This window comes from Triturus cristatus, chromosome 8 (assembly GCF_964204655.1).
Source record: "Triturus cristatus chromosome 8, aTriCri1.1, whole genome shotgun sequence".
Taxonomy (NCBI): domain Eukaryota; kingdom Metazoa; phylum Chordata; class Amphibia; order Caudata; family Salamandridae; genus Triturus; species Triturus cristatus.
The window spans coordinates 1411790579-1411814327 of NC_140591.1; the positions used below are offsets into that span (position 1 = coordinate 1411790579).

General features: G+C 43.7%; 1 protein-coding gene across 3 annotated transcripts in view; it reads left to right on the forward strand.

Annotated features, from left to right (window-relative positions):
* The window catches only part of GRM5 (glutamate metabotropic receptor 5), a 967034-nt gene that overhangs the window by 658186 nt on the left and 285099 nt on the right, over positions 1-23749 (forward strand). For all 3 annotated transcript variants that reach the window (XM_085623142.1, XM_085623143.1, XM_085623144.1), the window contains exon 5: positions 10671-10917. In XM_085623142.1, coding sequence (XP_085479268.1) covers positions 10671-10917 — 247 coding nt within the window. The remainder of the gene's footprint in view (positions 1-10670; positions 10918-23749) is intronic.

Here is a 23749-nt window from a genome sequence, read left to right on the forward strand (position 1 = left end):
TTAACTTTCATAGAAATTAAAGCTTTCACCATTCTCTTGGTTGCCTCCTTTTGCCATTTTATTTGAAATAGCTAATATTAATATATACACTGGTTTTAATAAACGTTCCGTAGGAAGAATTCTTTCTTTTACCCCAAATAAACAAGATGACGAGGGTCCTGCAAAGGACGTAAATGGGAATACTGACATTTTTATGAAAAAGTGAAACCTTAGCCAGCAGGAGTGCTTTTTGCTCAAACATCGTCTTTATTAAAATTTGTAAAGTAAACAGATGTTTAATAAACCTCGGCTGATTCATGGTGAAAAATTCCAGAATTAAGATAGTCTTAAAACAAAGTGAAGCCTGTTAAGGGGTCTTGGTATACAAAGGGTTTTATCATCGCTTTAGAAAATGTAGGTCATTCTTTCGTCAGTCAAGGAAAACACACTGTAAATCGGATTGAACTGTCAAAAAATTATTTTAAGCCAGGTAAGGTATCCTTAAGACTGTGTTAACTCAGGGTGAAACAGAAGGTTTTAAGTCTTAATATAAGGTTAAGCAAAAACATAAGAGAAAACAACGTTTGATAACCATCTTTATTGAAAAAATGGCAACAAAACAGAGAGCTCCAACATTTCAATGCAACTTTTTATTAGGGCCCAAATGATATATCATACACACTGTGCTTCTAGCTTGATCTCCAGCACACCCGTCACTACTTTGATAGTTTGCGCCTGCGCTGAGGAGCGCGCAGTAGTGAAAAACAGGGAAACATGACGACCTCTCTTTAAACAGGAGACAATGCTTCCCCCTGCAGGTGGGTGCAATGCGTTAGTGCACTGCCTACAGGGGTGGCATAAGGTATTCCACTCCTTAGACTGCCCTTCCACGGTTGCACTGACTGGGACAACTCTATGTGGCAGTTAGTGTGCCTCCCACTTCTTCTCAGCCTCCGCACTGGTGACTTTAATACGGTGCGGGCACAAAAGAAAAGTGCTCCCGCCTTTGTGTGTGTCTTCACCCCAGAGAATACACATTGTAACTGCGCCATTGCAAAATGTGCACCAACATGATCCAAACTAAAGAAAAGGCCCCTCCCGCACTTGCAGCCCCTTCTATCATGCCTCGTGGGTGCATGAAGAGTGTTCAAATGCTGTGTGCCATCTGGGCACTTTCTGTAATTCCTTCATTGATTCCCTTGTCAACTTTAAAAATGTGTGTCCTACATTGAAAGAAATGAGACAGTATCCCATATAGTGGATCACAACAATTCTTCCCTTTATGGTTGATCTTGCATGTTTTAAAACTTCTTATTGGGATTCAGAAAAGTTATCATCTGCTATACAATTATTGAACAATGCTACATTTTTACATTTCAAAATGAATAGTTAAACAAAGGTGTTGTATCACTGATCAACAAACACCAGCCATCTCCTAGCCTTCCATTATAAATGTGTATTGATCCTGAGTATAAATAGGCATCGGGTATTCTCCTGATACTGTTTCATGTATGGGGGGATTTCATGTTTTACAATTTGCATCCGCACTGTCCTTCCTCTTGGTAATGTCCCAAATGTGAGTCAGGGAGAGGTGATTTGCATTACAAGGGCAGAGTGTGCATCTGTACATGTGCCCAAAAGACTGTTTCTAATGCAAATATTCGTGAGTGACATTGGTAGGAATTTAGGGTTCGTTTTGGATTTACATTTTTCTAACATGCCTCCGTGGAATGAAATATGTGCACATCTACATTCATCATGCTGATTAACATAATCCGGAAAGATAAGTGGAATTTTAGCCTCCTAAAATGCATTTACTATGGAGGAAAATGATTGCTTATTTGCCGGTGTACCACATACACCCTGTAGGCAAAGCCCATAGGCAGTAGGTGATTGGTTGTGAAAAGCCTTCTAACAAAGTCTGTATGCAGAGGGTGGTTAATTGTGAAAAGCTATTGGTAATGCCAATGGGCAGTTTTTTGTATTATGAAACCTTTGGTCAGTTCCCAAGCTGAGCTTTACAATATTTTATTATAGCCAATAGACAGTTTATTATTGGTTATGAAAACACTTTCTCAATGCTGATATGGATAGGTCTGATTATTATGTAAAACCTGTATCACATTGATTGTTGTTTCTCCATTTTCATGTATATTTTCATGTTAGCATTTAGAAATGTGTAGAATGAAGTACATATTCTTTTTAAAGTGATAGAACAGGCTGTACTATTGATACTGGTAATATTTCAGTTCTGACTTTTTAGCCCACATCACCTCCGTGAATAAGCTTTGTACCTCTCAGTCTTGTTATCGAAGGATCAAGAGCTAAAGGGATGCACTTGATGGTCAGTTTTGGCTAAATACAAAAATGTTGCCAGGACACTAGAGGTAAAGAGCTTCATATGACACAAGTGAAGCCTAGTAATGCCTGAATGCCCAGAGACCCCTGGAACCAGTTCTTCAATCATTTTAAAATATATGTAGGATGCGATATCTAATGTGCAAATAAGTTTACCTAAACTCACCACAATACATTCCTAAACCCATATGTTTTGGACTTGGAGAACACTGCCGCTGAGATGTTTGATCAGTGCACCTCTTTGTGGCTGTGTCTCAGAGCATTGTGATAAGCACCCTGTGTGACATCTGCACCAAGGCACATTCCAAGTATTGTGCCTATTGCTTAGCAGATGCCTGCAGAGACTTTGAGAGACTGAAGGCTCATTTCCCCTATAGTTTGCGGAGCTGCCCAATGCCTCACTTCAAAGACAATTAGTAATTCTATTTGCAGAGTGACATCTTAGCGTGTAATTGGTATGGGCAGCCAAAGGGTGCTCTACCGGACACTGTCATACATTGCCTCAGTATCAGCAGCATGTCAAAGAAAACAAAGGTACCTGATGCATGTAATATCTCTCTTATATCACAGTGAGAAACTGAGAAATTGAAGCATTTTAATTTATGATTAATAATGCTAACAGAGCAATGAGGAACGTCAAACATACTACAAGACATTGTTCCAACCTGTGCCAAGCAAGTTATACACAGATCTTTCTAGCATGTTCAGTAGGCACGTGGGGCCAGATGTACAAATGTTTTTTGCAGTCGCGTTTGCAACCGCTAAAAAAGTATGGGCCATGCACAAACCCTATTTAGTGAGTCGCTAATAACTTGCGACTCGCAAATTAGGGTTAGGGACTCACTATTAGGAAGGGGAATTCTAAGGCCGTCCTTCCTAATAGCGACTCCAAAAACAATGTATGAATGTTTTGCGACCGCAATTGTGGTCGCAAAACACTTGCAGTTTACCACCCTTTCTCAGAAAGGTGGTAAAGCACTCGCAAACGGGAAGGGGTCTCCAGGGGAGCCCTTCCCCTTTGTGAATGCACGCACAAATATTTTTTAAGGGCAGGCAGTGATCCCAGAGACCACAGCCTGCCTTAAATGGAAAAGTTAAATTTTCATTTTTTATATGCATCCCGTTTTCCTTTAAGGAAAACGGGCAGCATTTGAAAAAAAAACTCTTGATCAAAAATCAGTCCCAGACATGGTGGTCGCTGACCCCCGCAAACCACCCACCCTGGGGAGTGCCAGCCATTTCCAATGGGATCGTAAATTGTGACAGCCTCATTAATATTCATTAGGCATTCAATTTGCGACCCCATTGGGACTCGCAAACAGTGTCTCAGACACTGTTCGCAATTTGGAAGTCGCAAAATTCAATGGTCGTACATCTGGCCCTAGACCTATCTTAGCAGAATTATAGACTGACACTTGAAATATACACGTAGGTCTCTGCAGCAACTTATCCCACTAAATGACCATGAAACCTGGTCTGTCTTTGACCAGTGAATATGCTGGATCGGCTTTACTATAGCATTTCTTATTGTCTCGCCATGAAATGCCAGATCAACTCAGTCTCCTCAGCTTTGTTCCACACCCTTCGCATGCTTTGAAAGATCTTCAGATGGCTCCCAGTTGACACCAGAAAACAGTAACCCGTGCCCTAGTCACCAGCCAACTCGATTTTGGCAACGTGGTCTGCACAGGGATCAGCTCCCTGAACTACCACCAACGTTCCAGATGCCTGCGATCCACCTCCCTCACCCTCGCTCACACTCCCCACATCCACCAAATCAACAGCAGAGGATGGTCTTTCTCTGACCTCGCCTCCAAATTACCTTCCTCCTCCAAACAGCATCCTCTCTCACGGAATTTCAAAAGGGGTTCCAGAGCTGGCTCTTCAACTGATTGCAGCAGAATCCCAGCACCTGGATACCCTCAAGGGTGATTAGCTGCATTCTACAAATCTCAATTGATTGATTGATTGTTATAAATGGTTGCGGAGGCCAAGATTGTAAACACAATGCTCTTTCCTCCTTACTGCTCACTGTTAAACCCCCCTTCATTTGGAGTGCTCTTTTGCATTGTAGCTTGATTGTATGAGGCACATAAATACATGTGTTCTGGCAATATATCGACTGACAGTCAATTATTGAATACCCTCTGAGGTTGCACCCTATGAATCTTCCTTTTCAAAGTCCTTCCTAGTGAATGCCGCTTCCCCATCATCTGTTTTTGGGTCCCTGGAAGAAATTTGTTCTCATCATCAATTTTATTTTGCCAGCAAATCTGCCAGAGCTGATACCTCATCCTAATCGCTAGGTGTGTCCCACACTCTCCTTCATGCTGATGTCTACATCTCCCACATTTGAACCCACCCTGTCACATATGCTAAAAATACAAAAGACCTTAGTGTCTACCTCATCTGTGGTCAGAATATGACCTTCTAGCTTAAAGCCAAACCGTAGTCCAACAATGCCCTTTATACACGTCAGCATTAATACCATCATAAGCACATTCAAAAGTTCCAAAACATGGTAGCAGGACTAATTGCAGCCCTACCAAAAACATAGTTATGGCCCTCATTCTTAGAAGCCACCAAAGGCTGATCCACATAGTAAAAACCCACTTTTTAGATTCCTAGACGACGCGTGAAATGCTATCATACTCTGAAGCCTTTAAAGGCAGACCAACTGAGTAAAAACCCAATTTTAAGATTCCCAGACTACCAAACAAAAGTTCTGAAAACTCAGCAAACATTTGAGATTGCACACTTTTTGTGCAGACATAGCACACACAAAAATGAATTGCCTTAGCCTAAGCCACTAGCAGGCTCAGGTTTACCCTTCTTGCCTGCCTCTGGACCAAATCAACCCTCTCCCTGTTAGGAAGAACCAAAAAAGAGTTGCTCTTGCCATGCCCACCCCTGATTACCTTGATATTCAATAACAGTTTGCTTAATATAATCTACAATTGTACCGATGCCTTCTGAGACAATTTTAGTTCATGGTGAATGCAGTAAAAAAATAAAAAATAGGGGACTCTTTTCAATCTCCATTTTATAGTTCCTAAAGTATTACTGAAGCAGTGTTACTCATGTATTAAAAAATCTATTCATCAGTAGCGGCTGCTATTGGGCATTAGTGTTGGCGCAGGGAGGGGGGGGTTAATAAAAAGAGAAAAGGGGACATAAAACAAAATGTAACATAACTTCCGACGGCAGCCTCTCCACCGTCCTTCTGTTCACGGCGCAGGAAACAGGAATCGCCCGGGCTAACAGATTCCCCTAGCCAATCTTGATGCTGCTGTCACCAGCATGACAACAGAGTCGTGATTGGTCTGAGCACCGTGTTTCGGCGTTCAGACAGGGGCTGGAAGGCTGTGCATGTTCTCCACCCAGACTGTGCAATACAGCTGGGTGGAGAACATGCTAAGTGAGCATGACTGTTCGGCCAGTCCAAGATGGCCGGCCAAACCATCAAGCGCACTTAGAAAGTGCCCACCACTCCTCCCCCTGCTCTGTGGGCAGCCCAGCCCCACACCTACACAGTCGCAATGGATTTTTTTTTTATAATAACATGGTGTTATTATCATTGTGTTTTTTTCTGTGGTATGACTTTTCTTCTTTTTAGTGGAGGAGTCACCTCTGTTATTCAGAAACAAAAATATGTTTTAGGCGCAACTGTGCGAGGAATTGGTGGAGTCGTAAGAAAATGGTTAATGATTACCCAAAAATGGGAATGGTTTAGGGAAATATTAGGAGCAGTACAGGTGGGGTCTTGCTAATATGAACATACACCCCCAGAAGAGTAAGACCATTCCTATTCACAAAGTTCACTTCTAAAGTTACTGCCGCCTTAAAGGTCACAAAACTGGCATACTCTCACCCATCCTGGGAATTCACAGGTTCTACAACATGCTCCAATAGACACCAATTGAGGCAAAGAATTTAAATAACCTGATGTAAATGTTAAAAGAATTAAATTATTTCAAATTTTGAATTAAATGTTCATTTGTATTTTGCCTAAAAATTTATATTTATCAGATAAATGAATACTTTTAAAATATTTAATTACTTAAACATTTAAGTTGATAAGTTAATGCACAGTAATAATTTATTTAATTAGTTCTCATTGATAAGTTACATTATTCTATATATTTTTGAATTAATGAACAATTTTAAATTTCCCTATTGTTTCCCGCAGGGAGATTTCTTCTGAGAGGTCTGCACCTTTGTGTGAAAAATTACTAACAGTAACTTTACACTCAGTCAGAATCTCTTCAACTGTGTCGGAACACTTACGACCTACTCGGTTGGTTTACAATCTGCCCAACCAATTACGATATCCGCAGTTGGAATGTAAACCACACGGCAATTCCTAATCGTTTCCAACTGGCTCTCGGAGGACTTGTGTCTGTCGGAACCGCATTGTACACCTCTACGGACAGCATTTCCGACCTCGTGATTACGATGTTTTTTTCAAACAGCTTTTCCGAGTCGGCCTGTCCGACACATAAAGGCGGTCGGAAAGTGACCTTAATCCTGAGGCCTCCGGTTGGTGGCTGAGGGGATACCTACGGGACCCCTCTGTAAAATCCTGCACTGTGTGGCTGGTAAAATGGGGTGCCCATAACAGGGTACAGGGTTTTCCGCACACCTCCAATTTCCCCATATGAGCCTGTGTTAAGGCCGGTTGTCGGTCGGAGCACGGGCTCCCATAGGAAACAATGGGACTCTGACGAGCAGTGTTCGGTTGCATCATAATTGGCCGAGCGGAACCGCTGACCGTGAGTCGGTCGGTCCTGAAACCGAGACGGTGTTGGGCAGAAGGTTTCTGCACAACATCGTAATCAGCCCCATAATTATAAATCCACACTCTGAAATAATGAGTAGCATCAAGGTGTAGATTTACAAGCGCAAATTTGTACATGTAAGCTTTGTTAAAAGGTTCCTTAGTATAACTCATATATAATAAATCTGAGAAAAGGTGGGATAAGTGAACCAATCCATAGTAAACAACTCTAAACCTCAAATGGTTTGCCACATTGGAAATAGGTTGTGGATGACCACAGCCATGTATGGGAATTAGGCTTTCAGGTGTATTCCTAGTCCCACCGAGCTGTTAGTCTTGGACTGACCTATCCGTTTGAACTGATCTCAGTACCCTTGTACTTGTTCCCCCTGCACCCACAGTGTCTCAGCTATTCCAGCCACTGAAGTTGTTCCATATTTAACTTTGTGTTCTAACTTTTCCAGTCCCCTGCCACATTCCTTGCCTATGGTTCATGGCTTATACATGTCTCAATGAACCTCAAAAACCATAATATCAATATGCTGATCTTGTCCTTTACCCTCATAAGGCATCATCAGCTACAGCACTGGCCTCTAAGTAGTATGAGGTGAAATAACTAGCATTAAAGACTGACTCTACTGTCAATAATGATGCATTAAAACACACAGCCAAACAACTACACATATATAGAATTGAAAAGGTCATAATGAGGATCAAGATATGATCAAATTCAGGTAAAACCAGAAACTATTTCAATAGGTTTAATATAAAATGTAGCAACAACTCCTAAATTACAGTCAGCCAAATTATTCTGAATAATATGCATTTTACACTGCATTCCGCACAACTGACTATAAAAAGAAAACTGTAAACATGTTTCAAAACTATATAGAAAATAATGTTTTTAAGAAGAGCAATGGACTGTCTTTCAATTCAATGCATATATCTGTCACTATGTTTGCAGGTATGTGGTATTACAAAGTGCAAAGTTATCCAAAAGGCAGCAGAGCAATGTAGAGGGTCAAAGGGAAAGCTAGAGAGTGATTAGAGGGGTAGCGGATTTCTGATAGTGGAATCAGATTGTTTCTGCTTTGTGATGTAGTGGTCTTCATCTCTATCCAAAGTTGGAGCAACTTGGAGCATTCTTTATGGATACAGAGATCTTGCTCTAACTGCTGGACTGAGAAGGCCTGTGGCTGTGGTGTTTTATTTTTTGCTCTCCTTCATCTTTACTCCAGCCTGATGCTGCCCTGGCTGCAGATGTAGATGAAGCAGCTGAGTCTGGAAATTACATATTTCCCACAAGGTTTGAGATTGATATTAAACATTCTTGATAGTCCACAGTTGTTACATTGAGACCTAAGAAGTAGATTTATCAATATTTCATGTGACACAGCAAGACACCTTGCTGTGCTGCGTGAAAGGGATAGGTCAGGAATGCACGATAATTGCTATTATATTTCGAATTCCTGTCCTGTCCTTGCACTGGCACGCTTTTATCTGCCTGCATCATGCTGCAGGGGTAGCTGTGTTGTAAACAGGATTGTTTTTGTGAAAGAAGGGACACCGTCCTGCAAAAAATCCTTTGAGGCTTTTTCCTCTTTCTCCATGTGCTGCACAAAGCTAGGTACGTGAAAAGAGGAAAAAACGAAGCAAAATTAAGATTTTTCTCCTTGTTACACCTTCCCTGGGAAAGTGTAGCATTTTGATGCATTCCCAGGTCTACCGCTCATGCTAAATTTGGGAATGTGCCAAATTCAATGGGTGTATGCTTGAGAACACCCAGGCTCCAACAATGGAACGTCTCCATTTAGCAGAGTAACGAGATTTGTGCTGGCTTGCGTTAATGCAGATTTACCATGCACTACAGGGCTACGCAATGTGGCCTTGCATGGCTTGGTAAATCTGAATTTAGGGGCATATCAGCAAGCAGGCAATAAAAAATTATCGCCGCTTTTGCGTCCGTTTTCGGCCGAAAAGCGGCAATAAATTTATCGCCTTATCAGCAAAGTCACACTATCGCGTGAAACCTTGCCTTATCGCCATTTCCCTTAACGCCCATCTTTACATCTCTAATTAGATGCAAAGTGGGCGTTTCTCCCCAGGATACCGGGAGAAATGTCGTTAAGCGACATTTCTCCTATTATCAAGCCTCACGCAAAGCAGCATAGCGACAAGAAAAGTAGCGATAACCTCTGTTATCGCTACTTTTCTTACGCCTGCTTTGAAACTGACTTAGCCATGATATCCTATGGAAGGTGGATATCATGGCTAAGTATGTGAGGCCCTATCAGCAAGCTATCGTCAAAAGTTGTGTGATTATCGCTGGATTTCCAGCGATAATCGCACATTTGGCAGCTTGCGCTCTGAATTTCATCACTTTGGAGATAAGCGTTGCTAATAGCACGCTATCTCCGCGATAAAATTCAGAGTTGGCTGGCGATAATTATCCTCACGCTAATATGATATGCCCCTTAGTTTTTTGTTGTCCTTGTGTTACCTTGCATTATGCAAAGGCAATGCAACACTTTGATAAATATGGCTCTATGGGCCAGATGTACGATATTTGCATTTTGCGACTCGCCAAATGCAATGTACAACAGTGTCTCAGACACTGTTTGCGATTCCCAATGGGGTTGCAAATTGCATGCCTCATCAATATTCATGAGTCAGTGACTTGCAAAATAGCGCCGATCTTCCGTTTGCAAGCGCAAAAAAGGGTCGTACATCCGTATATTTGTGTTACATGAGAACTGATTGCTGACTTCCCTATTTGTTAATAAACTACTATGAGTAGGTAAAGAGTCCTTATTGGCAAACAACTCACTTTTCACAAGACAACTTCTACTCAAACTCAATATTGTAGATGAAAACAATACAGTTTCTATGTTCCTTATTTTGGTCTAATTATAAGCTGCCTGCAGCAGCTTCACCTAAAGGGAGTAATACTGTTCTGCGCAACTGCAACGGTCCTGGTGCTTCTGGACCTGGAATTATTCGGTCCATATTCTCCAGACTCAAATAATCCATGGCCAGGCACATGGGCCGCAGACACCACATGCATAGTATCAAGACCCAGCCACTGCCACTGCCGATCTGCTTATTTCAGCATGGTTGGTGCACAAAATGCTCTCCCCAGATGACATTAAAGAACAGCTGCTCCCATACACCCTGCCATGGCCAAGAAAAGAAGCCCTCATATTTATCACTTTCTCCAAGAGATGGAAAGAGGAAAAAATGCAGAATTGGACACAATATTCCAGGTCTATGTGTTGTTTCCCATTCTAGGAGGAAATAACTCATAAACCCTGTTAACTGATGGGAGACACCAACTGGAATCATTAATTCCAGCCATAATTTCCCCACACAACATTAAATGGGAACTTTTAGAGAAGCCTTAACACAACAAAAAAGGGGGCTTCTTTCTGTATTTTATACTATGAGCATCATTGTTCTAATATTTTTAGCTGCCCTGTTAAATATAAGTATCCTTCAAGAATTCATAATTACATGAATAACATTATTCAAACCAAATATTTTGTTTGTTATATCATAGGCAGATTCACGCTCAAGTCTCAGCATGTCCAAGATTCTAAAATGGGATTTGTCATCAATGCAATATATGCAATGGCATACGGTCTCCACAATATGCAGGTGGCTCTGTGCCCAGGCTACAAAGGACTCTGTGACGCGATGAAACCGATTGATGGGCAGAAGCTGCTTGACTGTCTCATGAAGGCTAACTTCACTGGAGTTTCTGGGGATATGATCCGGTTTGATGAGAATGGCGACTCACCAGGAAGGTACTGTCACATGTTATTATTAATTACTACATTAACTGGGCTGATGTTTGGATCCCAATATATTGTAGGCCAACTTCCCAGATGGGCCACACTAAGAATGAAAAGGCTTATATCTCAAATAAATATTGTAAAGTAGCATATATGTATGGTGTATAAGGTTTATAATGAGTTACAACCTAATGTCCCTCAGTAGGTGATTGATTCAAATGCTCGCTTTAGCAAATTGATTCCGACCATATAATGCTCCTGGATTTTTGATTTTTTGCTTTTTGAATAACTGATTTTCAAACTTTGATGTGAGCGAGTTTCACTACATGAGTCTCACTCAGGCAAATTCTGAGAAATATGAAACTTGCAGACTATTTTCATATAAACATACTTATATTAGGTATAACTGTATTCACCTCCAGTACAGCAAATCTATGGGGCATGTCTCTAAATAGGTTCTTCTCCAGGACAGGTTTTATACCCCTGTCTTACTTTGTTATGTAAATATGATATTATTACTATTATATTTGTCTACCTCTCAGGAATGGGCAGGCATGAATATATTTTCAGTCAGTGTCTTAAGATTTATTGATTCTTCCTCTCATGTTTAGAATGTATTGAAGTGGGTCTTCAGTGGGGCTACACTTTTCAATGTCTTCATCAATATTTGTCTCATTATTACTTGAACATATTTTTTGTACCTGTGGTCCACCTCACCGATCTCCTCCAAACTTCAGAATGGCTTTAGTGTAGATAATGTGGTTATTTTTCCTATGAAGCACTCAGGAGATAGAAATCTCTGGTGGAGTTCCCAGTTAGAAGAAGCCAAAAGAGCAAGGCGGAAGCAATTATGAAATCTAAAGTCTGGGCTTTAAATGTGAACTTTGAGGACAAATGGGGCATCACAGAGGTAGTGGCAGTCTTTTATTTGAGATTTATTCATAGTTTTATTGTTCTCAGTTCTAATATAGGTAGGTGTTTGTTAACTTCATGCTATGTAGTAGGATGTCTATTATAAACCTGACTTCTAATAACATTACAATACTACCAAACATTCTACCAAAACTATGTCAAATTAAAGCCTGATGAAGAGCTTCAATGTTACTAGGTCAAGAGGCTTTCTGCATCTATGACGATTGCTGCAGTAAAGCCCGATAGAGAACATTCTTTAGCTATGATGAGGGGTTTTGGAAAATTCTCCTACTTAAAATCAGCTTTATCCTTTCCTTTTTGGTGTATGGATTGTTGAAGAAGTCCCTAATCCCATGGGTATAAAACAGTATTGTTTTGAAAGAAATGGTTTGGTAAAGGGATCAAAATTCTCATCTACTTTTGAACCAGATAAACCTTAATTATACAACTATAGAATTTTCAGCCGCAGTAAAAGAAATTGAGCAATGAATAAAGTCATTGGGCAATTCCCTAAATATTCAGATATTTAAGACAATGACAGTATTAGAACCCCACTTGTTACGTTTAACCAATTCTGCTTCAATGGAAAATATTTTATGCCAAAGTAGAGTTTTTAGTTTTCATCAGGTGCAGTACAACTTACTGACAGTTATTGAATCACTAATTAAGGGTAATCTTCACGGGTGGACCCTTCTTTAGGTGGAGGAGCACCGCCCCCCTTGCCACTACCCTAAATTAAACGGGTTTAAACTCGTTCTATTCTGGTTCTGTTTTAAGCCCCTTGACCCACCCCCAGGACTCTGATGAGCCTTGGGGGGGGCAGGTCCTTCACTGTGCATGAGGGTTTGGCCAGTCATCTCAGGCCAGCCAAACTCTCATTCACAGTGAAGCTCTCTCCTGCCCCAGCTGCGTTGCTGGGACTGGAGAGAGCAGGCACAGACTCCTAGTCTGTCTGGGAGTGCAAGTTGCCAGTGCTCGGGCAAATCCTGACGCTGAATTCATGCAGCTTCAGGATTGGCCGCAGTGCAGTCTGGGATTCTGTGCCTGGGTGCAGGAAGACAGCGATTTGTGGGCAACGGTGGCTTTGGCGGCATTTGATTTAGTTGTTTTTTTTAGAATCTAAGTACATCTGATAAAAGTTTGATATTAGAGCCCCAGGAGCAGCAAACAAGGGTGCAGTAGGGGACCACTATCCTATGTAGCATGAGACTGTGATGTCACAATCTGCTTCTCACTTCCAGTGACTCTTAAGTGCTTGGAAAACAGTGGTTCATTTCTCATATACAAAGTACTATGAAAGAACATATTGGGCACTAAGTTATTATGGGGATTTACCCAGCTTTAGAGCATATGAAATTTAGGATTGTATTGTTAACACAGAGGGGAGTACAAAATACAGTATCCCTTTATTATTTTCATCCTAAAAGCAATAAAAATGATGAATGGTATGGTATGCTATGTAGGGCAAACACAAGGAGAAGATGGACGGAGGGCTGAAACCTTTCAGACTCTACCACCAGTCACAGATCTGGGTTGAAACCATCATCTTTCTTTAGCTCACTTCGCCACTCCTGTCCAGCCATATGCAAATCAGTCTTGACCCTGTTTCTCACGGGAACAGTCCAGCCCGAACTGCCAGGCCAGGTCTTCAGGGGCGGCAGACCCCTAGACGGAGCTTCTTTATTTTGAGACCGGCGGGAAGGCTGCAAAAAAGAACATGCAAAACCAGCAAGAAGCCCATCCAGAGAACATTATGTAGAGCATCCAATCTAGGGATCATCATGTGAAAGGAATCCTACCAGGCATTGTTGGAGGGTATCAAATCCAGAGTAACTAATATGTGAAAGGGTAGAGTACCCACCAAAGAGGACAGGCCCAGCAACAGAAGACCTCCGACCCACGGTCTAGGTCCACTCTCTCCCCGCAGCTTCGCTGTGCTGTCTCTTGCCTCCAGACCCCGACCTCCTCATTCCACCACTGTTTTTATTTTCTCGTGCCTGCCTGTTCCTTTTGCCTTTCGCCACTGCTGCCCCTGCGGCCCCTCCCACCGGAATTCCCCCCCAGAATTCCTCCGCTCCCGCCCTCCAACCTCTCCTCCCTCCCACCTCCCCTACTTAATGGCGGCCGCTGCGGGGGAGCGCGAGTAAGACCTCCGACCCTCGGTCTAGGTCCACTCTCTCACGCAGCTCCGCTGTGCTGTCTCTTGCCTCCAGACCCCGACCTCCTCCTTGGGAGGTTCGAGGCTGCTGCTTGCTCCTGCGCCTGCTGCCCACTCCAACTGGGACCAGACTGCCTGCAACCACCGTAACCTTTCTCAGCCGTTTTTTTTCTTCTCTTTTTTCCCTGTTGTGTCACTGTTATTGTGCCCATCTGTGTCTTGCTCTAATTCCTGTTTTTATTTTCTTGTGCCTGCCTGTTCCTTTCGCCTTTCCCCGTTACTGCCCCTGTGGCCCCTCCCCCCAGAATACTCCCCCGAAATTCCCCGCTCCCACTTCTCCCACCTCCCAGCCTCTCCTCCCTCCCACCTCCCCTACTTAATGGTGGCCACTGCGTGGTCGCGCAACGGACATGCGCAGTGGGGTCGTGCAGCGGGCGCGCCACTGGTGCACCGTAGGTGCGCCAAAGGCAAGTGCGTCTCTGCCCGTCCGCTACCCGACCGAGGCCAGCACCAGGAACCCTGGACCTCCCACTACCCATCGCTACGACACCACCACCCTCCTTGCACTCAACCCTGGAAGACTTAGAGAATGCCAACAGGCCTTGCCGAACACGACCCACAGCCAGTTCTCCTGCCTCCACTGCCGCCAGACCCTCACCGCCATCCCGGCCTCCAACACCACCGATGCCAGCACTGGCGACACCCTAAAATGCATTCTCTTCTACGTGCGCTCCATACACAAACACGCCATGGAAATCTGGAACCTACTCTACTCTCTCTCGTCTGACATTGCCTTCTTCACAGAGACCTGGACCAACGCATCCTCTGCCCCCGACATCAGCACCGCCATCCCAGACGGATACAAGATCCAGAGGAAAGACCGCCCCAACCACCCATAAGGGGGCCTTGCCATCACCCACAAGAGCACCCTCCGCCTCACCACCTCCAGCGAAACCTTACCCTCCACCGAACACCTGCACTTTCAGATCCAGACCACCTCCAAAGCCACAATCCGAGGAACCCTCGTCTACAGACCTCCTGGCCCGAACACCCTTAACCACCACCATCACCAACTTTATCGCACCCCATGCCATCGCCTCAGCAAACTCCAAACTCATTGGAGGCCTGAACTTCCACCTCGACAACCCCAGCGACCCCAACTCCAGTATCCTTTGTGACAACCTCGCCAGCATTGGCCTTAAACAACTCATCAGCACTCTGACCTACAGAGCAGGACACACCCTCGGCCCCATCTTTGCAGCAGGAAACAGTGATCTAATTCAGCCACACAACTCAGCTGCCATGGACCGACCACCACTGCGTACAGTTCGCTATCAACAAACCCAAGGCAGCCGAACCAGCCCCACGCCCACCACAAAGGAACTGGAGCAAGTTTACCGACGAGCAACTTAACTCCACCCTCACCTGAGACAACCACACCTGGGCACCCGACACAAACAACGCAAACGACGCAGCCAGAGAACGCCACACATGGATCTCCAACTGCGCAGACGAGCTCGCCCCACTATGCAACCCTGACAGACAACGCCCCAGGAAAGCCAACTGGTTCATCACCGCTCTCCAAGAAGCCAGACACACCGGCAGATGCCTGGAAAACAACTGTAGAAACACCAAGACAACCGAAAACCCCACCACCGACAAGGACGCCATGATGGACTGCCACAACCAGATCAGAGCCACCAAGAGGAACTTCATTCACGACAAAATCCTGGCCAACTCCACCAACTCCAAGGAACTTTTCCGTGTCATTCAAGAATTCACCAATCCATGCAGCAAAGCCACAAACATCACCCCATCCCAAGACCTCTGCAACAAGCTTGGAACCTATTTCCACCTCAAGATCAAAAACCTCTACGACAACTTCATCGGCCATCCACCAGGTGCCACAGATGGACCCCCGCCCCAAGACACACCAGACAGCCCCCATCTCCAACTGGACACCGATCACAGCCGAAGACTCCACCTCAACCATGAAAAGCGTCCACTCGGGGGCCCCCAGCGACTCCTGCCCCCCTCACACCTACCACAGAGCTGCAGCTGCCATTGCACCCAAACTGCAACGCACCATCAACACCACCCTCAAAACAGGCACCTTCCCAGAGGACTGGAAGCGCGTAGAAGTCAGACCCCTGCCCAAGAAGCCCGCAGCTGACCCCACCAACCTCAAAAACTATCTGCCCATCTCGCTCCTCCACTTCGCAGCCAAAGTTGCAGAGAAAACAGTCAACAGAAAACTGACACGATTCATTGAAGAGAAATCCGCCCTCGACCCGTCCCAATCCAGGTTCCGAAGCAACCACAGCACAGAGACCACCCTACTCGCCACCACAGACGACATCCGCACCCTCATCCTACTCAAATTATCAGCGACCTTCGACACCGTCTCCCACCGCACACTAGTCGCCAGACTACACGACGCAGGCATACAAAGAACAGTCCTGGAATGGATCCGATGATTCCTCACCAGAAACAGCCAAAGGATCAGACTCCCACCCTTCCTCTCCGACACCACGAAAATCACCTGCAGAGTCCCACAGGGTTCATCACTGAGCCTCACACTGTTCAACATCTACAAGGCCCCCATTGCAGCCATTGTCCGACAACATGGCCTCAACATCGTATCCTACGCCGACGACACCCAGCTCATCCTCTCCCTCACCAAAGACCCCACCACTGCCAAACTCAACTCCAGAAAGGAATGCAAAACGTCGCTGTCTGGATGACTAACAGCTACGTGAAGCTCAACGCCAAGAAGACAGAAGTCCTCGTCCTCGGTACCACCCCTTCTGCATGGGACAGCACCTGGTGGCCGACCACCCTCAGAAGCCCACCTACCTCCTCAGACCATGCCAAGAAAACCTCGGCATCATACTTGATTCATCACTCACCATGAACCGACAGGTCAACGCCGTCACCTCCAGCTGCTTCAACACCCTCCGCATCCTCCGCAAGACCTTCAAGTGGATCCTCCTGAGTCAAGGAAGACAGTCACCCACACAATCTTTACCAGCAGACTGGGCTATGGAAACACTCTCTACGCCAGCATCAACAAGTCCCTACTCCTCAAACTCCAGACAATACAGAACACCACCGCCAGACTCGTCCTCAGCATTCCCCGATATAAACACATCAGCCAACACCTACAAAGTCTCCACTGGCTCCCCATGGAGAAAAGAGTCACTTTCAAAATCCTCACTCACGCCTACAAATGCCTACACAACAACGGACCCAAATACCTCAAAGACAGAATCAACTTCCACGTACCCAAAAGAAACCTCCGATCTTCCAACTTCACACTGACTAAAACCCCGCACATCCACAGAGCCAGAGCAGGCAGAAAATCCTTCTCTCACTTTGCAGCCAAGACCTGGAACGAGCTACCGGCAGACATTAGACGCGCCCCCTCCCTGAACACCTTCAGGAAGACCCTCAAAACCTGGCTCTTTGGCTAAACAGATCTGCGGACCCCCCTTCAGCGCCTCGAGACCCTCACCGGTGAGTAGTGTGCTTACAATTCCCTTGATTGATTGATTGATTGATTGAGAACTGGGTCAAAAGATTCAAATTGTAGATAATGAGGAAACCTGCAATTGAATAAGGCAGGGCTGGCAGATATATATTAATGGGGGATTCAGTGAGGCATATGTGGATGGCAACTGTAACTGCTTAATCAAAACCCCTATCAGTTCTCCGTTTGTGGTCCTAAAAGAAGTAACAAAAACAAGGCCAAGAAGGGACAAAGGAACACCACACATAAAATGAGAGGCATTGCGCGACCGCCACTCTATCACAAGGATGATGTCATCAGTGATGTCATCAGTGATGTCATTTGAGATGTCATCAGTGATGTCATGAGTGATGTCACTGTCCATGTCATGAGTGATGTAATATGTGACGTCATCAGCAGTGGATTGCGGTCGCGCGAGTTATAGTTAGCTGAACTAACTATAACGGGGGAATTTCAATGGTTTTTTACGAGTGAAATGTCCAGGTAACTATAACATGTGTGAAACCTATGGTTTTTTCAGTGAATTTGCAAGGTTTTTTAAATGCTAATTCCTAACTATAAAGTGTGTGAAACCTATGGTTTTTTAAGTGATTTTGCAAGGTTTTTTAAATGCTAATTTATGTATGTATTGTTATATTTTTTATATATTTATTTTACAATAAACTACCTATGTATATAGTTATAGATTGACTGTATCCTGTAATATGGAATGGCTCAGCTCTTTTTTTTTTAAATTTGGATAAAGTTGAACAGCATAGTTAATATCTTCTATAAACTTATAAACAGTTTAAAATGTTTGTTTTTTTAAGGGTTTTTCACGGTTCGCGCACGGTGCGCGCACGGTGCAGGCACCCCGCAATTTTTTGAAAAAAAATACAATGTTTTTTTCACCCTTCGGGGTCCTTCAGGGACCCCCTGACAAAGGCTAGGGGGTCAGGAGCTCTCTACCCTGCCCCCTTATCACGTTCTCCACCTTCCTTTTTCACTGTCACACACAAAATGGCGTCCGACACTTCCTGATTTCGACTGCATCGAATGTTGACTGACATCTAACCACCAATCAGAATTACGCTCGCGGACATTATGGTGCGCGCACGGTGCGCGCATATAGATATTTATGTACTTTTAACTGCAATTATCTCAGGAACTGCTGAACAGATGGACACCATATATGCAAAAGGCACATGTCTGACCTGAGGACTACCGCTTTGCCAAATTTCAAGTAATTCTGTACAGCCGTTCGGGCTGTACTTTCGACTAAAGGTCCTATGGGAAAATACATGGGGAAAACGTGTTTTGGGACCCCCCTTTTTTCTCAGCCCCCGCTTGACGAACCACCCCGAGACTTTTAGAGTAGGAGCTGAGCGGAGCGCCCCATTAGTTTTGACAATTTCACGGAGATAAGTCAACCGGCGCCAACCGTCAACCGGCGACCGCCAGTAGATAATATATATATATATATTACCTACTGGCAGTCGCCAGTAGGTAGTTATAGTTAGGACCCCTTTTCCATAGGAAAACCTCAACATTCTATTTTGAATAACTTTGGCGCCGGTCGATGAATCCTCGCGAATTTCTCAAAATAGGTGGGGCGCTACGCTCCGCTCCTACCCTGAAAGTCTCGGGGGGATCCGTCAAGCGGGGGCTGAGATAAAAGGGGGGTCCCAAAACGCGTTTTTCCCATGCATTTTTCCATAGGACCTTTAGAACGAGCTACAGCCCGAACGGCTGAACAGAATTACTCGAAATTTGGCAGAGAGGTAGTCCCTAGGTCAAGGAAGTGCCTTTTGTAGGTTTGGTGTAAATCTGTTCAGTAGATTCTGAGAAAATAGCCTTTAAATCAATATATATATCTGAGCCCGCTTACGGTACGCTTACCGTACGCTTACCGTAAGCGTACGGTGGCGTGCGCGAGCGCGATTCTGATTGGCTCTTAGATCTTAGTAAACATTCGAATCGGCCGAAACCAGGAAGCGGCGGCCGCCATTTTGTGTATTTCACTCTGAAAAAAAAGAGTGAAAACAAGAAAAGGGGGCAATGAGGAGAGTTACAGACCCCCTAACATTTGTAAGGGGGTCAAAGAAGGACAGAAAAGTACAAAAAAAACATTTATTGATTTTTAAAAATATCACGGGGTACGCGTACGGTAAGCTTACGGTAAGCGTACGGTAAAAAAATAAAAATAAATAAATGAAAAGCAGATTTAAGAGTTTAGATATTAGGGAGCTCTAAAAAGAGCTGTTGTGTTTATGAAGTCATTTTTTTAGTGGTACCTACAAGTAAGTACCGATGCAGAGTCTAAGGTTCAAAAGGAAGACTCTGTTCCCTTCATCATTGAAGTGCACACCATCTCCTCTATAAATGTCTTGCATGTCATAACGCAAGTTGTTGTGGTAAATGGCACCCATACCATAGTCACGGAGGAAAGCAGAAACAGATTTGTTGACGTGCTTTCTTGCTTTGTCAATCTGTGGACAGAAATGATTGGACCAGTTCCATTTTTGCCTTTGGCATATGTTGGAAAACACAAAGGCAGTTTTAGGGAAAAGTGAAAACAGTTGTGCAAAGGTGTCCTTCATAAGCATTTCCAGACCTACCCCAGTCAAAGTGCCTAGGTCATTGCCACCACAGTGCACTATTATGAGGTCAGGGTGTTGGATTTGCATGAAGGATTTCACCAATGGCATCAATTGGTGCCACTTTAACCCTCTCTGACCAATCCATTTAATGTCTACATTTGGCAAAGCAAGGTCTCTCACCATATCTGTTTTCTCTGCAAACTTTTCACTCCAGAAGACATAGCTGTGCCCTACAATCCACACTGTGAACATCTTCAAAGGAGATCTGGATGCACTCAGGAGGTGTCTTTCAGTAGAATGGCAATATGAAAAGAAAGACAGTTTGGAAATGGAGGCATACATATTTTTTTCAAAACAAAAAGAACTGATTGGCTGTTTCATACCATTCTAGAATAAAAACTAGGCTGTATGTGTAAATTAATAGAAGCATGTTTTGTATTGGTACAAAAAAATGTGTAACCAAAGAACAGTACTATGGATTTGCTGTTAGGTTTGAAAAGTCAAGCACTCTTGCTCTGTGGAATTGAAACATTGTTTGGCGAACTTCTGACCTAACTCAACACAGCAGTGTTCCATGAGCTGTTGCTATGGTAGCAGGTAGAAGTCAAGTTGGGGGAAGGGTACTAGGCAGAAGTCAAGTTGGGGGAAGGGTACTTTTGGAAAAGGGTTGGTTTTCAACCAATAGAAATGTGTGATTACATTTGAAAAAAAGGGGGAAGCACTGAGATTTGAAACTTACATGTATATGTGTGGAAAAATAGAGGGAAAGTTTGCCATTATCTGGTTCTGCTGAGAGGAGAGAGGTGAACACAACAGAGATCCTGGCTCTGATAATCTGCTGTTTGAGTGTCACATTTCTTTCACAACTAACTAATTTTAAAGGTGAGTTTACAGTTTGAGAGGGGATGTCTGTGGTAACTTAAGAAATGAATAATAGAAATGGAAATTGTTTTTGTTGTAGTTGCGTTTATCATTTTCTGTTTTGGGAGAAATTTAAATGTGAGGAACATGTAAAATAATATGGAGTATGTTTTCACAATAAATTAAGGTGTACTGGAAAAAAAAAGAATAGTTTAAGGGTTTGAGGTTGGACTCAGTAATGCAAATACATTCAGCATCACTAAGGCTGGTTGCCCTTGCTGGAGTGTAGGCAGTCACCGAGAATACACATGGTGGTGGTCTGAAAAAACAGTTTGGACATGTGCATTTAAATAAATCAAAAAAAGTGGTTTCATAATGTGTCAGTCTGTAAAAGTGATTTTCACTTGCCCCGAAAAAAAAAAGAGCAGTAAGTGTGCTTTCAAATTGGCAAAGAAATTTCGTTTTGGGACTAATGTGAAAACATGACTCTGTGTGCAGAGAGGAATTATAGGCAGAGATTTATTGCGTATTGCTCTGGTGATTTCACAGTTGCATTAGATGGAAAGGGGGAGCGAATTTTTGGGGGAAGAAGCAGACTCTTAGCACACACCCATGTGCTTGCCATGTATAATCATGCACAGTATTTACAAGCGAGTGGGGTTTTCAGGTTTCAGTCTGTAATGCAAATACATTCAGCATCACTAAGGCTGGTTGCCCTTGCTGGAGTGTAGGCAGTCACCGAGAATACACATGGTGGTGGTCTGAAAAAACAGAGATTTATTGCGTATTGCTCTGGTGATTTCACAGTTGCATTAGATGGAAAGGGGGAGCGAATTTTTGGGGGAAGAAGCAGACTCTTAGCACACACCCATGTGCGCAGAGATTTATTGCGTATTGCTCTGGTGATTTCACAGTTGCATTAGATGGAAAGGGGGAGCGAATTTTTGGGGGAAGAGGCAGACTCTTAGCACACACCCATGTGCTTGCCATGTATAATCATGCACAGTATTTACAAGCGAGTGGGGTTTTCAGGTTTCAGTCTGTAATGCAAATACATTCAGCATCACTAAGGCTGGTTGCCCTTGCTGGAGTGTAGGCAGTCACCGAGAATACACATGGTGGTGGTCTGAAAAAACAGTTTGGACATGTGCATTTAAATAAATCAAAAAAAGTGGTTTCATAATGTGTCAGTCTGTAAAAGTGATTTTCACTTGCCCCGAAAAAAAAAAGAGCAGTAAGTGTGCTTTCAAATTGGCAAAGAAATGTCGTTTTGGGACTAATGTGAAAACATGACTCTGTGTGCAGAGAGGAATTATAGGCAGAGATTTATTGCGTATTGCTCTGGTGATTTCACAGTTGCATTAGATGGAAAGGGGGAGCGAATTTTTGGGGGAAGAGGCAGACTCTTAGCACACACCCATGTGCTTGCCATGTATAATCATGCACAGTATTTACAAGCGAGTGGGGTTTTCAGGTTTCAGTCTGTAATGCAAATACATTCAGCATCACTAAGGCTGGTTGCCCTTGCTGGAGTGTAGGCAGTCACCGAGAATACACATGGTGGTGGTCTGAAAAAACAGTTTGGACATGTGCATTTAAATAAATCAAAAAAAGTGGTTTCATAATGTGTCAGTCTGTAAAAGTGATTTTCACTTGCCCCGAAAAAAAAAAGAGCAGTAAGTGTGCTTTCAAATTGGCAAAGAAATTTCGTTTTGGGACTAATGTGAAAACATGACTCTGTGTGCAGAGAGGAATTATAGGCAGAGATTTATTGCGTATTGCTCTGGTGATTTCACAGTTGCATTAGATGGAAAGGGGGAGCGAATTTTTGGGGGAAGAAGCAGACTCTTAGCACACACCCATGTGCTTGCCATGTATAATCATGCACAGTATTTACAAGCGAGTGGGGTTTTCAGGTTTCAGTCTGTAATGCAAATACATTCGGCATCACTAAGGCTGGTTGCCCTTGCTGGAGTGTAGGCAGTCACCGAGAATACACATGGTGGTGGTCTGAAAAAACAGTTTGGACATGTGCATTTAAATAAATCAAAAAAAGTGGTTTCATAATGTGTCAGTCTGTAAAAGTGATTTTCACTTGCCCCGAAAAAAAAAAGAGCAGTAAGTGTGCTTTCAAATTGGCAAAGAAATTTCGTTTTGGGACTAATGTGAAAACATGACTCTGTGTGCAGAGAGGAATTATAGGCAGAGATTTATTGCGTATTGCTCTGGTGATTTCACAGTTGCATTAGATGGAAAGGGGGAGCGAATTTTTGGGGGAAGAGGCAGACTCTTAGCACACACCCATGTGCTTGCCATGTATAATCATGCACAGTATTTACAAGCGAGTGGGGTTTTCAGGTTTCAGTCTGTAATGCAAATACATTCAGCATCACTAAGGCTGGTTGCCCTTGCTGGAGTGTAGGCAGTCACCGAGAATACACATGGTGGTGGTCTGAAAAAACAGTTTGGACATGTGCATTTAAATAAATCAAAAAAAGTGGTTTCATAATGTGTCAGTCTGTAAAAGTGATTTTCACTTGCCCCGAAAAAAAAAAGAGCAGTAAGTGTGCTTTCAAATTGGCAAAGAAATTTCGTTTTGGGACTAATGTGAAAACATGACTCTGTGTGCAGAGAGGAATTATAGGCAGAGATTTATTGCGTATTGCTCTGGTGATTTCACAGTTGCATTAGATGGAAAGGGGGAGCGAATTTTTGGGGGAAGAGGCAGACTCTTAGCACACACCCATGTGCTTGCCATGTATAATCATGCACAGTATTTACAAGCGAGTGGGGTTTTCAGGTTTC